At 38.4% G+C, this 17,277-nt stretch overlaps 1 protein-coding gene across 3 annotated transcripts; it reads left to right on the top strand.

Moving 5' to 3' along the window:
• Window positions 1-2,693: 2,693 nt before the first annotated feature.
• LOC145478721 (QRFP-like peptide receptor) lies at window positions 2,694-15,955 on the top strand. 3 transcript variants are annotated; one of them, XM_081456825.1, is made up of 4 exons: window positions 2,694-3,567; window positions 3,648-3,749; window positions 7,126-7,195; window positions 12,822-15,955. In XM_081456825.1, exons 3-4 carry the CDS (start codon window positions 7,165-7,167, stop codon window positions 14,051-14,053), a joined length of 1,263 nt encoding a protein of 420 aa, XP_081312951.1. In that variant the 5' UTR covers window positions 2,694-3,567; window positions 3,648-3,749; window positions 7,126-7,164; the 3' UTR covers window positions 14,054-15,955. The 3 variants fall into 3 exon arrangements, with proteins under 3 accessions (XP_081312951.1, XP_081312952.1, XP_081312953.1); XM_081456826.1 differs by having other exon boundaries at window positions 2,694-3,749; XM_081456827.1 differs by lacking the exon at window positions 7,126-7,195.
• The last annotated feature ends 1,322 nt before the right edge of the window (window positions 15,956-17,277 follow it).

Genomic DNA, 17,277 nt, shown 5'->3' on the forward strand with positions numbered 1-17,277 from the left:
GATTGGTTAATTACATGTACTTCTCGTGACGCATCATCGATTCCTTCGCAGAGGCTGAGGAGTACGATCTCTCTAATTTACTAGTGAACTAATAAGATAAGAACTTGTTTTCTTCAAGATATTGATCCTGAACACGCCCATTAAACTTTGAAAGGACGGTTCAAATTCGTCTGAAATGCGATCACGATGGGATTTACAGATGTCATGAACAGACTTCTGATTAATCCTTGCAGATTAATGGACATGCTAGCTTGCTTAGATAGACATGATCAAACCCAAGGACGGGAGGGTAGGACCGGTAAGAAAGGAGGGGTGGGGAACATGTCACCTCGACAGAACTGTAAGATATGGTACTGGTGTGTTTCATTGTAAAGCGACAGTTTGAGTGGCTGTAGTGGACTTAATGCAGATTAGTGACTTCCGGAAATCAGCTGCAGAGACTAAAATCTCAGTTTAGCCTCTTTTTCGAAAGCACGATAATTAGGATAGAAGGTACAAGCCAGGATAAAGCCTAAAAGTACTAGAGACCCTCACGAGACATGACCCAAAGCCTTGTAGTGGTCAAATGCATTGGAACTGGATTAATACGGACTACGGATTAAAAGGCAGAACTTTTTCTTTGCCATCAGGCTTGACTTAACGTTTGAGTGACAACTTAGTCTTCCTGACGTCCCTATTCTTAGTTCGCTGCATAGCAGAGATTTCAATACTAAATGAGAACTTAAACTCAATTTGCTATTCTTAATTAAGTCCACATCTAAGATAGCACCATAAGTAACTGACACGGCTTACTTAACCCCCTAGCTATACGTTTGGAGGGTCTCAGCAAGAAACAAAATACCCAAGCTTATTTTAGCCATCTGACGCCCCTCCCAGAGTGCTTTAGCGCTCTGTAAAATTCAGACAGTCACCACCGTGCTCTTCTAGTGGTTTTCCAGCGATTTCTGAAACGGTACCCCCAGACCTCTGAACCAGCATCACTTTGTGTTTCTGACAAGATTGCTGTACAGAACGGAAGCTAGCATTTAATACTTAATCGCTTTAGCAATTCAAATCTGTTGACCTTTTAAGTTAACAAAGGAAATAAATCATCCTTATTGCTTTCACTTGATAACCTTTGTCGGATATAGATTGGAAAAGGTAAAATATATGTGATGGTCGCGCCGAAGTCAAACGAGGTTGACCAATTAGACAGTATCTTTAATACCAAATCCGGTTCGGTCCTGCGCTAATTTCGCCGGGATTTCGGCTTTAATGAAACTTTTAATAATTTGAAAAACGCGACATGAACTTGGGCTTGAAAAAATGTCACTGCTTTGATTAAACAGAAATCTTGTTTTTACAGCTTTGCATTCCATTAGGGTTACATTTCTAAAAATGGAATATGTACGTGTCCATGTGAAAGCCTTGGGTACATTCCACACCCAAACTGCTGTTTATTCAGGAAGACTATCTACATAGACGGAGTAATTTTTAAAGAATTTGCATGTCGTGATACACGAAATGCGACAGCCCTGCCAAAGGAAGCCGCGTGGCGCTTGGAAGGTCATAACGATGCAAACCGATAGTCCCAAGGCTAAAGTTCAAGATGGTGGGTTTTAAAGCTCACGCATCTTAGAGATTGGATTGTTTAATTGTTTAATTGCATTATCACGTAGAAAATTCTTTCTTCATCTTCGAACATATACAGGTCAATAATCATCCCTCGAATATGTCCCCTAGCACACAGAACATTGTTAGTAGCTGATATTGATTGCCGGCACGAATTTCCAAACATTAAGGGTGAAAATTGGTTCCCCGTTTGAATTAGCCTGTATTATCGGTAGGAAAACTTCAAGTTCCTTTGCTTTGCAATCGCATAACAGTTCGAGAAAGATTAAAGATCACCTAATTCAGAACTTCGTTGTGAAAAATTTCCAGCATCCGAGACGAGACCGCAATCTGTGCCGAACACACGAGTCAGGGTACGTGACTAATTTAGGTCAGATCACCTCATCCAACACCGCCACGTTGGGAACGAAAAATTCAAATGTGGGCTTAACATCAGGGTGCGAATCAATCAGCGAAGGTCAAGCTACATCGTTCATCACGAAAACTTGGAACACATGTGAAGTATGAAACCGTTTCATGTATGTTTCATATTGGCTTCAACGAGGAAACCAGGCCAGGAAGAGCAGGCAATGTTAAACACCTAATCAAGAGATCTTCACTTATACGATCAGAAAAGGGGATCAAAAGTAATTCATTCCTCTGTTGTTGTTGTTGTTTTTTTAATTCCAGTCGTGGTGTCAAACTACAGAATTAACCTTTTTCTTCTGAGCCAGTCAATGAACATTACTTGTAATCATTGAAATGGTTTGAATTTGCGGAAAATGAAGCGAACGTAATCTCAGCCTCGCAGGTTTCTCCGCATGTCATGTAGCCAGCCTAATAATCTTGTTAATATACCGTTTGACAACATCCTTTACTAGCGGTCTTGTCTTTCATTGATTTTACCCACCTTTAAGGAGCCAAGTGAGCGAAACGTGCACTTTAAAATTGACAAAGGCACTCTGACAGATTTGTCACTAAGTTCTTTTTTTTTATCCACAAGCGGGAATCTTCTTAGCTGCTTAATGAATTACAAAACATCCGTATCTAATCCAAAAGATTACGAAATTACTCCGATAACGTACGGATACACGTCCGATGTTTTCGTCACGTACTTACTTAATGTCTGCACGTGTGATACGATTTACCAAAGATGGTCGACAGAGATCTAGATAAATCCTTGGAACATTTACAGTCAGTTGTTGTAACCGGAAAAGGAGGTTGGATGTCAACCAGTGTTTTTCTTTTACAAATTCAGTTGAGCCCGACATACTCGACCATTAAAATATCTCATGACCAGGCGAACAAGTAGATGAGATACATGCACAAAAACAAACGATAGAGGTTTACAGTCGTCGACATTTCCTGTGATATAACAAATATCTTTATGGTCAAAAAATATTCCTTTTATTCCTTTTCAGTGGATTCCCATAACCTTAGCTTTTGCAGTCAATATTGTTCGGTGTTTTCATAGAGATATATCGACACTGAAGTACGTCATACGGAAGCCAACAAATATAAGTCATGTCTTAGTCAGCAAAATAAATACCAGTTGTCAAGGGGAAGCCGAACACTTTACTTCCTGGCAAATCCACAAGTGTTTGTTTCAGAACACTAAAGTGCACTTCTTTACTGATTTCGAACCGATTAGATGTTCATGTTAGGTTAACAATTCTTCAAGCTGGTATGTACTTGATGGTCTTCCGGACTTTCAATTACATATGCTCGGAATTCGTTATCGTGACCTCGATATATGTTGACTGATTGAAATGATATGGCCCATAAACCAGCACGCAACCAAGTGCACTTTATGGTCACTAGGAAGGTAATATTATACACTTCTCTCAGCACGCCTAAGACGCTATTCTGTGGTGAAATCGATAAAGCCAGATTGGCAGATCATGTTGTGAAAAGAGCTTAGTCCTCGCTGGAATACACTTTAATCCCTACAGAGAAGACTTGTAATACGGAGTAGTGGTGAGACTGTAATAACAATCGCGAAACGAACGCACTTCACTGTTGAAGAGGCTTTACCTTGGCTTTGTTATCCTGTTTAGATTTCCCAGGGAACGGAGTAACTTGCGTCACAGAGCGACGACACACAGGGTGTTCTTGCCATCATCGCCGCCTTTTACGTCTCTCACGAACACAGGCCGAAGGTTAGGTTATATTTTAATCATTCTCTTAACGTTACCACAGCAGTGAAAAAAGTTGTCATTTTAGGCTACAACACAGCTCCAAAATGAGCTTTCCAAAAGAGAGCTGCTGCGTTAGCCGATCACGGAGCAAGGAAGGAAATAAGGCGTACACAACCACTTGAAGGACGAAAGCTATGTTGAGCTCGTTATAGATCTTATCAATGTCGTCTCAGTAAAAGTCGTATCTTTTGGTTTAATTGCCCATCAATTGTCTTTACAAGTCTGTAATATTGCTACGTGCTTCAACTGACAAATTTGGTCGCATGCCTGTTTTTATTCGTTAACTACGGATGCCTCGTTGAAAAGCGGAATTTCAAGTTCGGTTTCGTAAAAGTATGCCACTCGATGTTTTGGATCAACGTCAAATTTTTCATTGAAATCGATGTCTCTCAAGCGTTGTCAACAGACTGCAAAACATTATTCCGTATTCACCTTATTCCAACAAATATCACTCTTTCTTTTATGTTTGTCTTGTCAATTGGAACCGAAACCTTTACGTAATTGTCCTCATAGCCGTCTGCGTAATTTGGCGGTGAAACACAAAGGGAAATAGAATCGTGCCCTCGACTGAACTCAGGTGAATTTTTCACCGTAAAATCGTAGGATCATGTTTCGTGGCAAATAATCAATTAGTGGGCCGCTAAGACAAAATTGTTACAAGTAAGGCATGTATATTGCTTTGGTCAAAGGAGTGTCATTTTTAACTCTGATTCTTGGCTTGTTCGCTTGTACTTGTCATAGAAAACAAGTCTACATGTGAGGTGAATCAGGTCAGATTTCTTGCAATGACTCCTGTTCATGAGAGCATTTTGTCATGTCTCATACGAAGACGAAAAATGAAAGCGGCATCATTAGTGCTGCATCGATTACAGAGTGTGTAGCTATACCTCCACAAAGTTCATATTTATACCGCAATGAAGTTTCCTACTCAGGATGCTCTATTGTTGACCCAGGGATGTCTTGATGTGACATAGTGTGGAGTAGACATAGTTCATTGCAATCCACCGCCTTAGGAGAAGGGTAGTGCGCCAAAAATTACACTGTAAAACTGAATTTGTCAACGTATGAGACTGACTCTGAAAATATATGCTGCTTTGTTTGAGACAAAGCTTGGATAATATCCCATAACAAGATTAGTTGTGTCTGCCAATTATGCCATGACTCTATGAATCACCCACTGTTGTAAATAATGAGGGAACTTTGAATCCAGAAACACATGTATCCACAGCCTTTGCAACGATTTATCACACCAAGACAGGTTCCTAAAAACTGAATGCTGCGTTAAACACGCAGTAACATTTATTTTGTGCCCTCCAGAAGCAGTGTTATGTAAACCTAGAAAACAAAACTTAGCCTTTTGAGCATTCAGTGAGTTAATTAACGACAAACATTTTACACAAGAGGCACTAGTTTGCAAGTGAGTATTTTGACGTTGATCGATCGATCCATGTCTGTCATTCTTATTTTATTATTAAGACTCCATATGGTTAATATACAGGCCTAATCCCTTGATACTCTATTCTGTAGACAAAATTATCTGTGAATTATTCAGTGAATGAAAAGTGTGCATTTCGTTTTTCGCTATAAGCTCTTCCTATTAAATTCTGTAAGTACCCAACACAGAACCTCTATGAATCATCTCGTAGTAATAGTCTCTTGAAATTGTCCAGTATCACAGATGTTTTTAGCAATGATGTAAACAACCCTAATTGACTTTAACCCTTTTGAGCCCGAAGCACAAAAAACTCCTTTAGTTGAAAAATATCGACACAGCAAAGAGATAATGATAATAATAATAATAATAATAATAATAATAATAATAATAATAATAATAATAATAATAATAATAATTATAATCAATATTTAAACAGGGTGACCCCTTCAGTCGCAGGACTGGTATCAACGGGGGCCCTGTATAACGTAAAATAAAAAGAGCATGATCCAGTGAACAAATCGCGGGATCATGCCATATGGTAAATAAATAACTAGTTGGTCTTTTCAAAGAATAGGATCACTACAAATGGGGCATAAATAATTTTTTACTCAAAGAAATGCAATTTTTGACTCTGATTCAGTATTGCCTTGCACGGCAGCACTTTTCATAGAAGACAAGTCCATAAACCGGGCGAGTCAGGTTCAACTTCTTGCAATTTTCTTGCAGTATGAATACTTTTCATCTGAGCATTTTTTCACGTCTGATATGAAGACGACATTATTTAATTATCAAGCTATTTAACCGTCACTTTATTAAGTTCCTATTTACACTGTGAAGTTTCCTGTTCCAGATCCTTTATTGTTGACCCAAACGATGTTTTGACATGGCATAATATGGAGTAATCTATAACTTAATTTCAATCGGCCGCTTTAGGAGAAGAGTGGAATGCCAAATAGTGTACTGTAAAAGTTAAATTGGAAATATATGCTGCATTGTTTAAAAGCTCTTATGACACAAAGCCGGGATAACATCCCGTAACAAGATTAGCTGCGTCTGTCAATTAAGCGGTGATTTTATGAATCACTATGTGTTGTCAGCAATGAGGGAATTTTGAATCCCAAACAATGTTTACCAACAAGTTTTATTATTTGCCTCACCATGCAAGACAATTTCGTAATTAGATGCTGCATTAAACGCACAGTAACACTTATTCTTTGCTTTCAAGAGGTAATGACATGTTAGCCCGAAAAGACAAAACCTAGTCTTTCCACCATTTAGCGAGTTAATTAACGATAAACATTTTACACAAGAAATGCTAGTTTGCAAGTGAGCACTTTTGACGTTGATCGACCGATCAATTTCTGACATTCACATTTTATCATTAAGACTCCGTGTAGTAAATATACAAGTTTAATCCCTTGATCCTCCATTCTCTCGACAATTATCTGTGAATTACTCAATGGAACATGTGCATTTCGGTTTTTGGCCAAACGCTCTTTATATCAAAGTCTGTTAGTACCTGACTCAGGACCTTTATGAGTCATCTAAAAATGAAATAGCAATAGTATCCCGAAATTGTCTAGTAATACCACAGAGGTTTTTAGCAATGATGTAAACAAGCCTAATTGCTTTCTAATTCTTTTGTAAAATAGCGTCCACAACACAAAAAAAATCCTTTAGCTGAAAAGAACAACACCACAATAAAGTAATAACGTTGATGGCACTCGGAAACAAATAAATTAGTACATTCCGAATCCTTTTTTGGAGGTCACAAAACCATTGAAGCGCTGGTCATTTTTTAAGTTACGGCCGTAAAATTAGAACATAAGTGACCACTTAACATTTATGAATGTGCTCTGGGTTATGAAAATACGTGACGCACTACACTGCTTATTCTTGCAGAGTAAAAGCTGAATTACAACATCCGCACGTACCACAAAGATGGCAAATTCATCACTATTGCTAAACGAAGGTAGGTTATGATCACGATATTAAGAAACAAATTGGAAATCTCTATTACTCAACACGATCAAACTAGCTTAAGCCTGATAGTTGGCTCGCCGTTTTCATCATCAGTGCCAGTTTGAACGTTTCAAGCAGGCTATATGTGTGCAAATTACTACACTTCAGATGTAATAAAGGCTATTTCCATTGAGGCAAAGCATTAATTAACCCTTATTAACAGTGGAAACAACTAAACTCGCTTATCTGATGACTGCGGTGTTAGCTTTGTTAAAGTGGATCTAAGCACGAACGGAAATGGACGCATAAATAACTCATACTTTATGCATCTTGAACCTTAGTAAGGAAACTGAACTAAACCTCGCTTTCGTGGTTCTATTGAATGTTACCCTACATTAGATGCACTTTAAAAAATAAGAACGCTACAATTATACAACTACAATTCAGATAGAGGAATTTTAGGCATTACGAAAACAATGTTTCATAATTCAACTTAATTTCGAGTATTTGTGGCCAGTAGGACGTCTACGTAATAGACGGGATTTGTACTAGCGCTACAGTTTGTTTTCTGACGTTAACGTTCTCCGAATTATAGTGCAGTGCCGTTCTCTTCTTCCTCAAAATGGACTGTGAGACAATCTTGTCGATATGACAATGAGAGAATTTTTCAAAATTAAATAAATCGGTCTATCCCAGCTCACATCGGCGTTGACTCCAAATGTGGTCTGATTCCTATTATTCTTCGTTCAGAGTATAGAGACTTCAAATAAAAGCTATTCGGAAGAATAACAAAAAATTACGAACACTGCGAATTATTCCGACAACTATGCGGGGCTGTTCATTATCGATTCATTATCGATACGTGACAATTAGTTCTTTGCCTGCTAGCATGATGTTGGCAAAATCCATTGAAATCAAAATGTAATGGATATCTTTATAGCCATTAGCCAGTGAATTTAATATCAGTTGCCTTTTATTGACAAATTACACTTTTTTAGAGATTAATTTCTGATAAATGATAAGGGTTGAGCCTGTGGGGTATCCAAAATAGCTTTTATGAAGCGTGTCAGGGGTCGTTTCGGTGTTGGTTGAAATTGTCACCTGCGTGGTAACGAAAAAATACCTTCGCGTATTATTTGTATATGCACTAGTGGACATCAACATTGAGGATTTGAAAAGTTTCCAGAATGCTGTACAGAAAGATTAACTATGCAATCATGTAAAGCTATGACTACATTTATTACAACGTGGTTTTTTTTGTTTTTTTTCTTTTTTCATCCTTTCTTTGTGGAAACGATTATCAATGATGAGTGCATTTTTATAATCCTTCTGAAGTGGGCCCGTAAGCTTTTCCATTGATATTAAGTATCATTAAGAACTGAAGGGTCCTATATTTCTGTAGTGAATAACTTGATTGTCAGGTAGTTCAAAGATTTTTGTGTGTTTGCCAAGTGAATGTTTTCTGAATCTGTCTTCCGCGTCGAGAAATCTGTTAGCTGATCTCGCCCAGGTGGAAACTTCTAATGTTTGTCAAGTTTGATTAAAACCTTAACAAATATACAGAGATTTCATTAGATTACCGGTTTAAAGCTCAACAAATTGCGTGCATCATTGCCAACCTTGCTTCCTTACTAAAGATGCAAATTACGAAAAAGATTGATTAATCTATTGTTGTATATTGGTCAGTTCAGCCAGTTAATCTAACTTGAGAAATGTATAATTAATTAGTTCTTGGACTCAATGAAAATTATCTTTGCAAACTAAATGACGCTGAATTTGTGACTATAAGTTTAAGATAAGAGGGTGAATTATTTTTGTCAAACTGTAAGCGTTCTTCAAATGGTCGACACAACAATTTAAATGATCATAGCCAGTAAACATGTAACTACCATACGGTTTGTCATCTTAAGTGGCCAATACTTAATATCATAATCACGTATGCGTTACGTGCTGCTTAGGTTAGCCTCGATGTTCAGAATTTGAGACACACGATATTATGATTTTTTAGTTACCACAATGACACTTGTGCATAAGCGATATTTAGCCCTTAGTATATCCTTAAATAAAAAGTATTCCTCAGACCGTTTTCACTTTTAAATCAGTGTAAACTGATAGTTATCTCAACATTTCATAGCCTCTTCCTGCGTTAATGAATTTGCAAGAAGTTATGCTAAAAGATACTGAGAGACTAAGGATGCTTAGGTTAAAAATAATAAGAATATTTAAACAGGGAGCCCACAGGAAGCCCCCTTTTTAACACACGTGTCTTCAGAATATCACCAGACCTGTATCACGAGACAGTGCGAGAAGGTAACACCCCTTCATCATTCATACAACGCTATGACAATTTTTGAATAGAAGACGAAACCTAAAAATATATAAATAATGGGTATTTTTCAAGAAAACCGTATTGAGCCGAACAGTTTTTTTAACAAGCCTTTACGTGCACGTATCATGCTCATTAATTACACTAAGACACTCCCAGTCATCACCAATGTAAAGTCGTTCAATAGATGGTCGCGTGCTAGCTAGCAATCGGTCAATTTTCTTGCTTCCAAGTCACGCAACCAAGCTACAGAACTTTCCCTTAAGAATAATCAGTTCAGTCCTTTGGGCACAACATAAATTTCTAACATTGGCCTGTCAGTGCTTAAGTCAAGCAGGTTAGTCCACCATTGCTTTAAGAGTGTTTACCTAAGCTCACGTCTTACTATTATTACTTCATGATTATTATATATACCATCAGGGGTAATACTCTGGGCCTTATTTCGGAACACATAACTCGGTAATACAGGATTAAGACTCTCCGTGTAAGAGAAGGAAGAAATACCAGATTTTAACAATGACTATTTGATTAGTTGGTATGACTGAAAACTTGAATAAAGTTGTAGTAATCTCAAAGGATTAACGGCGAATTTAGTTTAACCTTTTAGCACGCACTTTGAACAACTTAGCCGGATAATGTCCGGGATTAATCGGTGGTTGCACGTGATGTAATCTCCCTCTCCAATCATCCCCTTTCCCTCATTTTGAACCCTCTATAAGAGAGATAGTTATGGAAAGGAATCTGCTGCATTTTGAACTAGTCCTAGTCAAGAGGTTAATTTCAAATCTGCGATACCACACATGTCACAGTTGAGGCCTTTCCCAGCCGATCGCAATTAGAAATTGTAACCTTACTGCTGTTAAACAATTTTTCTTGAGCCTTGTTAATACTTCGACACAAATAGTCTATGAAATGTTTTACTACCTACAAGAAAAGCATTTCACCAAAATGTGTTAATGAACAATTATTTCACGAGCGCGAGTTGGATATGAGATGGTAGATAGCGCGAGTGGAATAATTGTTTTGTAAAAACGCTCCAAAACTGTAGAAATCTAATCTAAAATATAAGTAAGAACGCCCATACGTGAACGCTTACCATATCTGTAGAGCATGGTACAATGGCTCTTAACTCATGATGGCTAAGCCAATGAAAACCCCCGAATTGCGTTATCCAATGATCCGGTTTTTAATAATACGTAACATGGTATTTGAGGATGTATTTTACCGAGTTTTGATACCAGGGCGACAACTAGAAACATTTCCTGGGGAATCCTATTTTCATGAAATGTAAGATGAATCCGGATATTAATAAAATAGATCTTTTGAAAATATTCTGGTAAGTTTTCACCATTAACGAATTCCTCGTAATGTCGCTCAGTTTCCCCTCACGTACTTGATACGCATACCCTAATAATTCAACCATTCCAGTAAAGAATGAAAACGACATTTGTACAACGAGAAACCGGTTTTCAGATCTGACGTCTAAAGTTCTCTAGGTACCTCCTTCTGACTGCGGGCAATGCAAAACATACTTAAAGGATTGGTTTTCAGGAAAAATGTTTATTAAACGGTTCACAATATTAACGACTCTAATTTGTATAAGAATAGATTATACTAACACCGTCGTTCAGAATTTATTGCACAAACTGTTTATGAAACCTTATGAAACCTGTTTATTCTCAACTTGCGGGATAGCCTAGGAATGCATAACATCTGAATATTCCCTTACCCTAAGTGGAAACAACAGTACCCTTGTACGTAAGGGCTGCAGGGCGTAAATGCATGAACTACCAAAAAATACATCCCATTAACCTTCTCAGTTAATTTCCTACCGTAACACTTGTTGATGTAGTTATATTGAAATGAAAGCCAACCGTCAAAGTTCATTCAACGTGACGTAGACTTCATTAAAAATCATGTTAGAGCGCGCATCTCTACTTTACCTAAGTCTACAACTCGCAAATAACATGTTCTGTGCCTAAATTCTTTTCACCGATAAGATCTCCTTTTAAGTGTTTTGTTATTATGTTTATTGGTTTCAACTTAAGATAAGGATACCTCGTTGACCTATAAAGGAGGCTCTTAAATGGCGTCAAAACTAAAGAACGTTTATTTAAACTGACCATACGGAGAGAGATTCTATGGTTCCGTTAAAATATTAATACAAGGTTCCCTTATCTTTAATGTGAATGTAATTTTGATCGCTTATGAAAAAGGTAGATTTTTACATGTTTTCACGTTCATCTCATGAATTAAACTTAACTTAACTTAAACGTCATTGCTACCTGACAAGTTATTCAGTCATTTGTCAGCAGAGCTGACAAATGGGAGCGTCTTTTGTACATTTGATCGTCCCTGCCCAATTCTTTGCTATCAAAATCCGCAACAGACAGTTTGCCTTAGCCGACAAATATGTTTTCAACAGTCCTTATGAGTCATAAAATTCAAACAATTATGAACAGGTCGTATAAGCAATGTATAGGTCAAGAGCAAGACCAAAAAATTCTGATTATTTTTCCATGGCAATATGAGATTTGAAAGAAAATTACAATGTGCATTGGCCACATAATCACAAATATCTTTCTATTTTATTTTTTCTTTTCTGTTTGTGAAATTTTTCAGAGCAAGAGTCCTTAGTTTCATCGAGCATTTTAACCAAAAGGAGTTGTATTATCTTAAACGATGATGAGCGTAAAGTTACTTCTTGACGTCATAACAAAGACGAATAAAACCACGCACTATGCGGTACAGTTGTGTGTTTTAGTAATGGTACGCATTTCAGAAGAGGGCTCTCCAAAATTGTGAAAGACTGCAGATGGACTTTTTTATGGCATCAACGGTACATCAGTTATAGCAGTCTTGTGTAAGTTTGAATCGTAAAGTAATACACTTCGATTTAAGTATACAGTACTTCAAATTACCCATACCCAACCTTGTGTCGCTATTGAAATTATTTCCGTCTATAGAGAGTGTTAAAGTTGCATATAAATTTTTTTATACCCAGAAGTGCTTAAATTTTCTCAACTTGGCTGGAAGAAACAACAAGAAGATTGCGAAAACGTTTTCAACTCAACTGACTGAGTCACGCCTTTCTTTACGGACTACTCGTAAGGACACTATCACTGAACGTGGTTCTGAAGTAACCAATCACAAGATTATTCATTGCACTGTTCGGAAACGTATCACGAAGTATCGAACTGAAAAAGCTGCATTCATGTGAACTACAGACAACATGATCGACTGATCTAATAGGTGAAAAATCATGAGCTATCGTTAAATTTTGAATTTTTTTTTCTTTTTTTCATTTCAGAAAACGGCACAACTGGGGCCATGTGTAAGCAAGTAACGACAGTATCATTACAAGTTGTTTTAACTGTGTTGTACGCCATCATTTTTCCCATCGCTCTCCTGGGCAACTCTCTTGTTCTGTATGTAGTCTTCAAGAGACAGAGCATGAGGAGCGTATTGAACCTTTTGATAGTCAATATGGCAATTGCAGACCTGTTAGTAACAGTGTTCATCATGCCATACTCTGTCGCTTATCTCTTCGTGGGGCTTGAATGGTTCAGTGGAATTGTCGGCTTGATCCTCTGTAAGACGATCCATTTCTCTCTGACGGCATCCATCGCAGCATCAGTCATCACGCTCATCGTCATTACGGTGGACAGATTTGTGTCGATCGTCTTTGTATGGAAAACCTGCCTTAACCTCAGGACCTCAAAGGTCTCGTTAGTTGTTATCTGGATAATCGCCATCGGCACCATGGGACTCCATCTTGAAGTGTACACCGTCAACCAAGCAATCCCAGGAGATGAACGGTACTTCTGCCATCCCGACTGGCAGCGTATGCCAGTCGGCTTCAACAAATTCTTCGCCATTGGAATGTTCGTTATGCTCTATGCTTTTCCCTTAGTTCTCATGGCGATTCTCTACTCCATGATAGTCCACAAGCTGTGGAAAGACAGTTTTGCCGGAAGCTCTGCAAGCGGCGGCGATGCGAACATCAACAGCTCCAAGAAACGAGTCGTAAAGATGCTCGTTACAGTAACATTGGCCTTTGCGGTGTGTTGGTTTCCTCTTCACACCATACACTACTACATATACTTTGAAGCGGAGAGTTTCAAGTGCATGTCACTCTTTCTTATTCTGTTATCTTTCTGGCTTGGCCATGCCAACAGCGCACTCAATCCAGTCCTCTACGTAATTTTCAACAAGACATTTCGTCGAGCCTTTCTGCAAGCCTTGCACATTGAATCTTACACAAGCCTCAATTCGTCTGTGAGAAAACGATCAGACAGGCAATTCACAACAACTCAAACTCACGTCAGAAGCAGTTTCCGCAATGGAAATAACAATGATGAAAACATTCCATTTTCACCGCCTCCCTCAAATGCTCGATCTCAGAAAGAAATGTATGCATATGGGAGGCTGGTGCAGCCAAAAGAGAACTCTAGATCAAAGTCATCAAACTCCAGCTCCGATGGTGGCAAGACTAAACGTAACTCCATAATGATCGTTATGGACAAAATGACAACAGTTTGATTATAAGGAGGACGTCCAATAACACTATGTATCAGACGTTTAAAAGGGCGTAACGTTCAGGTGGACACCGCATTCTTATGAGTGCCACAGCGGAGTCTCCGAAAAGGTGCACATGGATGGCTTTTCACGTCGGTCCTCCGAGTCATAATAAGCAAATCGAATGCATGGGATGACGTGTAGGATTCAAACACGATTTGTATCCAGGGTAAAACATATGGTATCGTAGATATGTCCGATGAGCGAGAAAGCAACCAGATTTGTTCATCAGTCGCTCTAAATAAACTCCACTACAATACCCAGTATTGAACAGTGCCTTGCCCGGTTCGGAAGAAGTCGGCATTTTCGAGTTTGATTTAAACACATTAATATAAAGAGGTCATGAATCAGTTTAATAATATATGTCAGATGACTAGCTTGAATTAATTTATAGAAAAACGTAGAGTTTTCCGAAGAAGTTGAGACCATTCAAAGGATGGCATAGATCGGTTTTAAAAAATCGCATGATGAAATCTAGAGAGAAATCAAATTTATCTTATCCTATGTAAAATTCTTGGTTTTCATTTGCAGTCACCGTGTGGCATGATTTAACACGTTTTGACGGTTTTAGAGTAGTATGAGATTTATCGGCTTAAAGGGGATTGATCACGGTGTTTCAGACAGTTCATGACGTTTAGACTTTATTTCGTGATAAAACAGAATGAGTTATCTAGCCAGTGAACAATACATTGGTAGTTCACAGAATACATTCCATGTACACTGAATTTAACATTGACATGACTTTATTGCACGATTCATAATTTGAACGGCCGTACATCTAGTTCTCCTCTTTGTTTTCAGACATTTCGCTTGTGTTTTGAAGCCATCATTTTGAATTATCGTTAAGTCGCATGCGAAAGAATCACCCAAAACAGAGAGCGTAGCACCTTTAACCGACCAAAGCCGCTTAGATGTCCTTCATATTCGTAGTGAAGCTAGAGCATGGTTAATAGAGGGAAATTGTTATGTAGCCCGGCAAAGAAAACACATCAATGCACAACGTTTTATTTTGCGCTCATACATGTACACTACGCATCAATTAGGTAACCTAAACATTTCTAACTGGTTCTTATCTCAGTCATGCTGTGCATGGTACACAGCGTTTGTGTTTGGTGCAAAAAATAGCGGAAAAACACATACAACAAAGAACTATGGGGGGTTAATAACCATTGCCCTCTTTTAACTATGGCTAAACGTACTAGAAGTGGCAACTGGCAATACAATAATAGTCACAGAATAGTTCGTTGACGTAGAAATTCACTAAAAGTTTTAACGCCAGCCGAGTATACGGCTTAGCTTTAAGAAAGTAATGGAGCTTCCTTGGTTATTTCCTATTGTACATGAGAGTTGTAAATACTATAATAAATTGAAGACTTTCGTTGTTCTTGTTTTTTCGGATGTGCATGAGGTTGCATGGGTTGTAAATCTAATAAGCAATTTATGCAGCGTGCGTGATATATTTATTTCGTGCTTTCCTTAACATGGCGCTTGCTGTCATTAACGTAATTTTTGACAGTTGCTACGAAAGTGCCAGGAGAGGTCTCGATTCTTGTGGATCAATTAGGCAGGGTAGACCCCCCCCCCGGGGGGGGGAACTTCCAGCATAATTGGGTGAGGGTGTGCGGCTCACTCCCCAAAACCCTTACCCTATTTATGACCAAAATCTGCGATTTTCCGTACCCTATTTATGAACTTTCCAAAAATTTGATACCCTATTTAGGACCGTTGCGGCTGGCACAGTTACCCTAAACATAATTAATTTCATGAAGGGCTTTGGTTGATGGTCTTATAGATAATGATGAAAAAGTAGCTTCTTCTAAAAAAAAAAACATACCCAATTCAAGACTAGAGAGCAAAACCATACCCTATTTATGACCCAAATGGACAAAATTGATACCCTATTTCTGACCAAAACGGCCGAAAAATCATACCCTTTGGGGCCGCACATACCTATATAGCCCATATAAGGGAGTACCCTTCCGAGGGGGGGCGGCGTAGAACTACATGTGAAATGGGCGGGGATGCCTCTCGTCTCTTTTTCAGGAGCAACACTTAGTTATTTAAAAACATGAAGTTGAAAAAGGCACATAAATCATCGTATTAGCCCTTCATCAGACCAAAGAGTTTACTTTCCTCTGACCAAGGGCTAACAATCGAAACGTTAGCTTTGCAAACTAAATATGCGGCGACTAAATCCTCCTTATCATATATAGCTAAAATAGCTAAGTCTTTTACTTGTCCACCGCTGCAGCTCAACACAAACAACAGTCAAACAAATATGAGACTGGAGGACTATATTAAAGAGGGTAGTTTGTTGACACTTACGTAGTTAAAGATGTACCATATATACACGTCACGCCACTTACGCCAACGTTTTTAAACTTCGTCAGTGTTGGCGGGAGCGGGAAGACAATTTACTCACACGACATCAAAAATAATCTTGAAATTCAAGATGGCGCATTCAGGCATTGATCACAGACGTCGCACACCAACAAGAAGGGCCAGAGTAACCAGAAAAATTATTGCTTTAGACCACTTACAAGACATAAATTTGTAGGTAAAGCAGGGGAAGGGCACTTTCTGTCCATTCCACCCCTCCCCACTTCCACGAACTCAAGAACACCAGTCGAAGCAGGGTTAAAGCAGTAATAGCAATAACCGTGACTGAATAGCATAATGTTACAGATTGAGTTTGACAAACTATCTTTGACTATCTTCTAATAGCATAATGTTACAGATCGATTTTGATAAACTATCTTTGACCATCTTTGGTTGTTGTATTACGTGTTTTGATGCATGAGTCCTAAGACGGCGTGCAGATGTGCATTCTCCACTTCTTCTAATCTAAAGTCACCCTCGAGAATCAAATAACATAAAACCGCCAAAAAAGAATACATCCGCATAATACCATAATCAACATCAATATGAGGAACGTACACTGCAATGCAATGGATCGGCACGTGACCCGTTTGTCCTTAAGGCTACAAGTTCGAATTATTAGCCAACATCAGAAAAGGAAAGAGCTTTATATAAAAATTCAGGAAATATACCTTCAACGTTATATCCATTGTGGTTCTATTTGACTTCCGCCGTTTCGAGATTTTACGCAGCTTCTTCCCTTCCTTGTTTCTCGCTTTAAGAAAAATCGGTTTAAGTTGACCGACAAAGGCTTCTATGAGATGACGAAA

The sequence above is a fragment of the Orbicella franksi genome, chromosome 2 (assembly GCF_964199315.1).
Source record: "Orbicella franksi chromosome 2, jaOrbFran1.1, whole genome shotgun sequence".
NCBI classification, from domain to species: domain Eukaryota; kingdom Metazoa; phylum Cnidaria; class Anthozoa; order Scleractinia; family Merulinidae; genus Orbicella; species Orbicella franksi.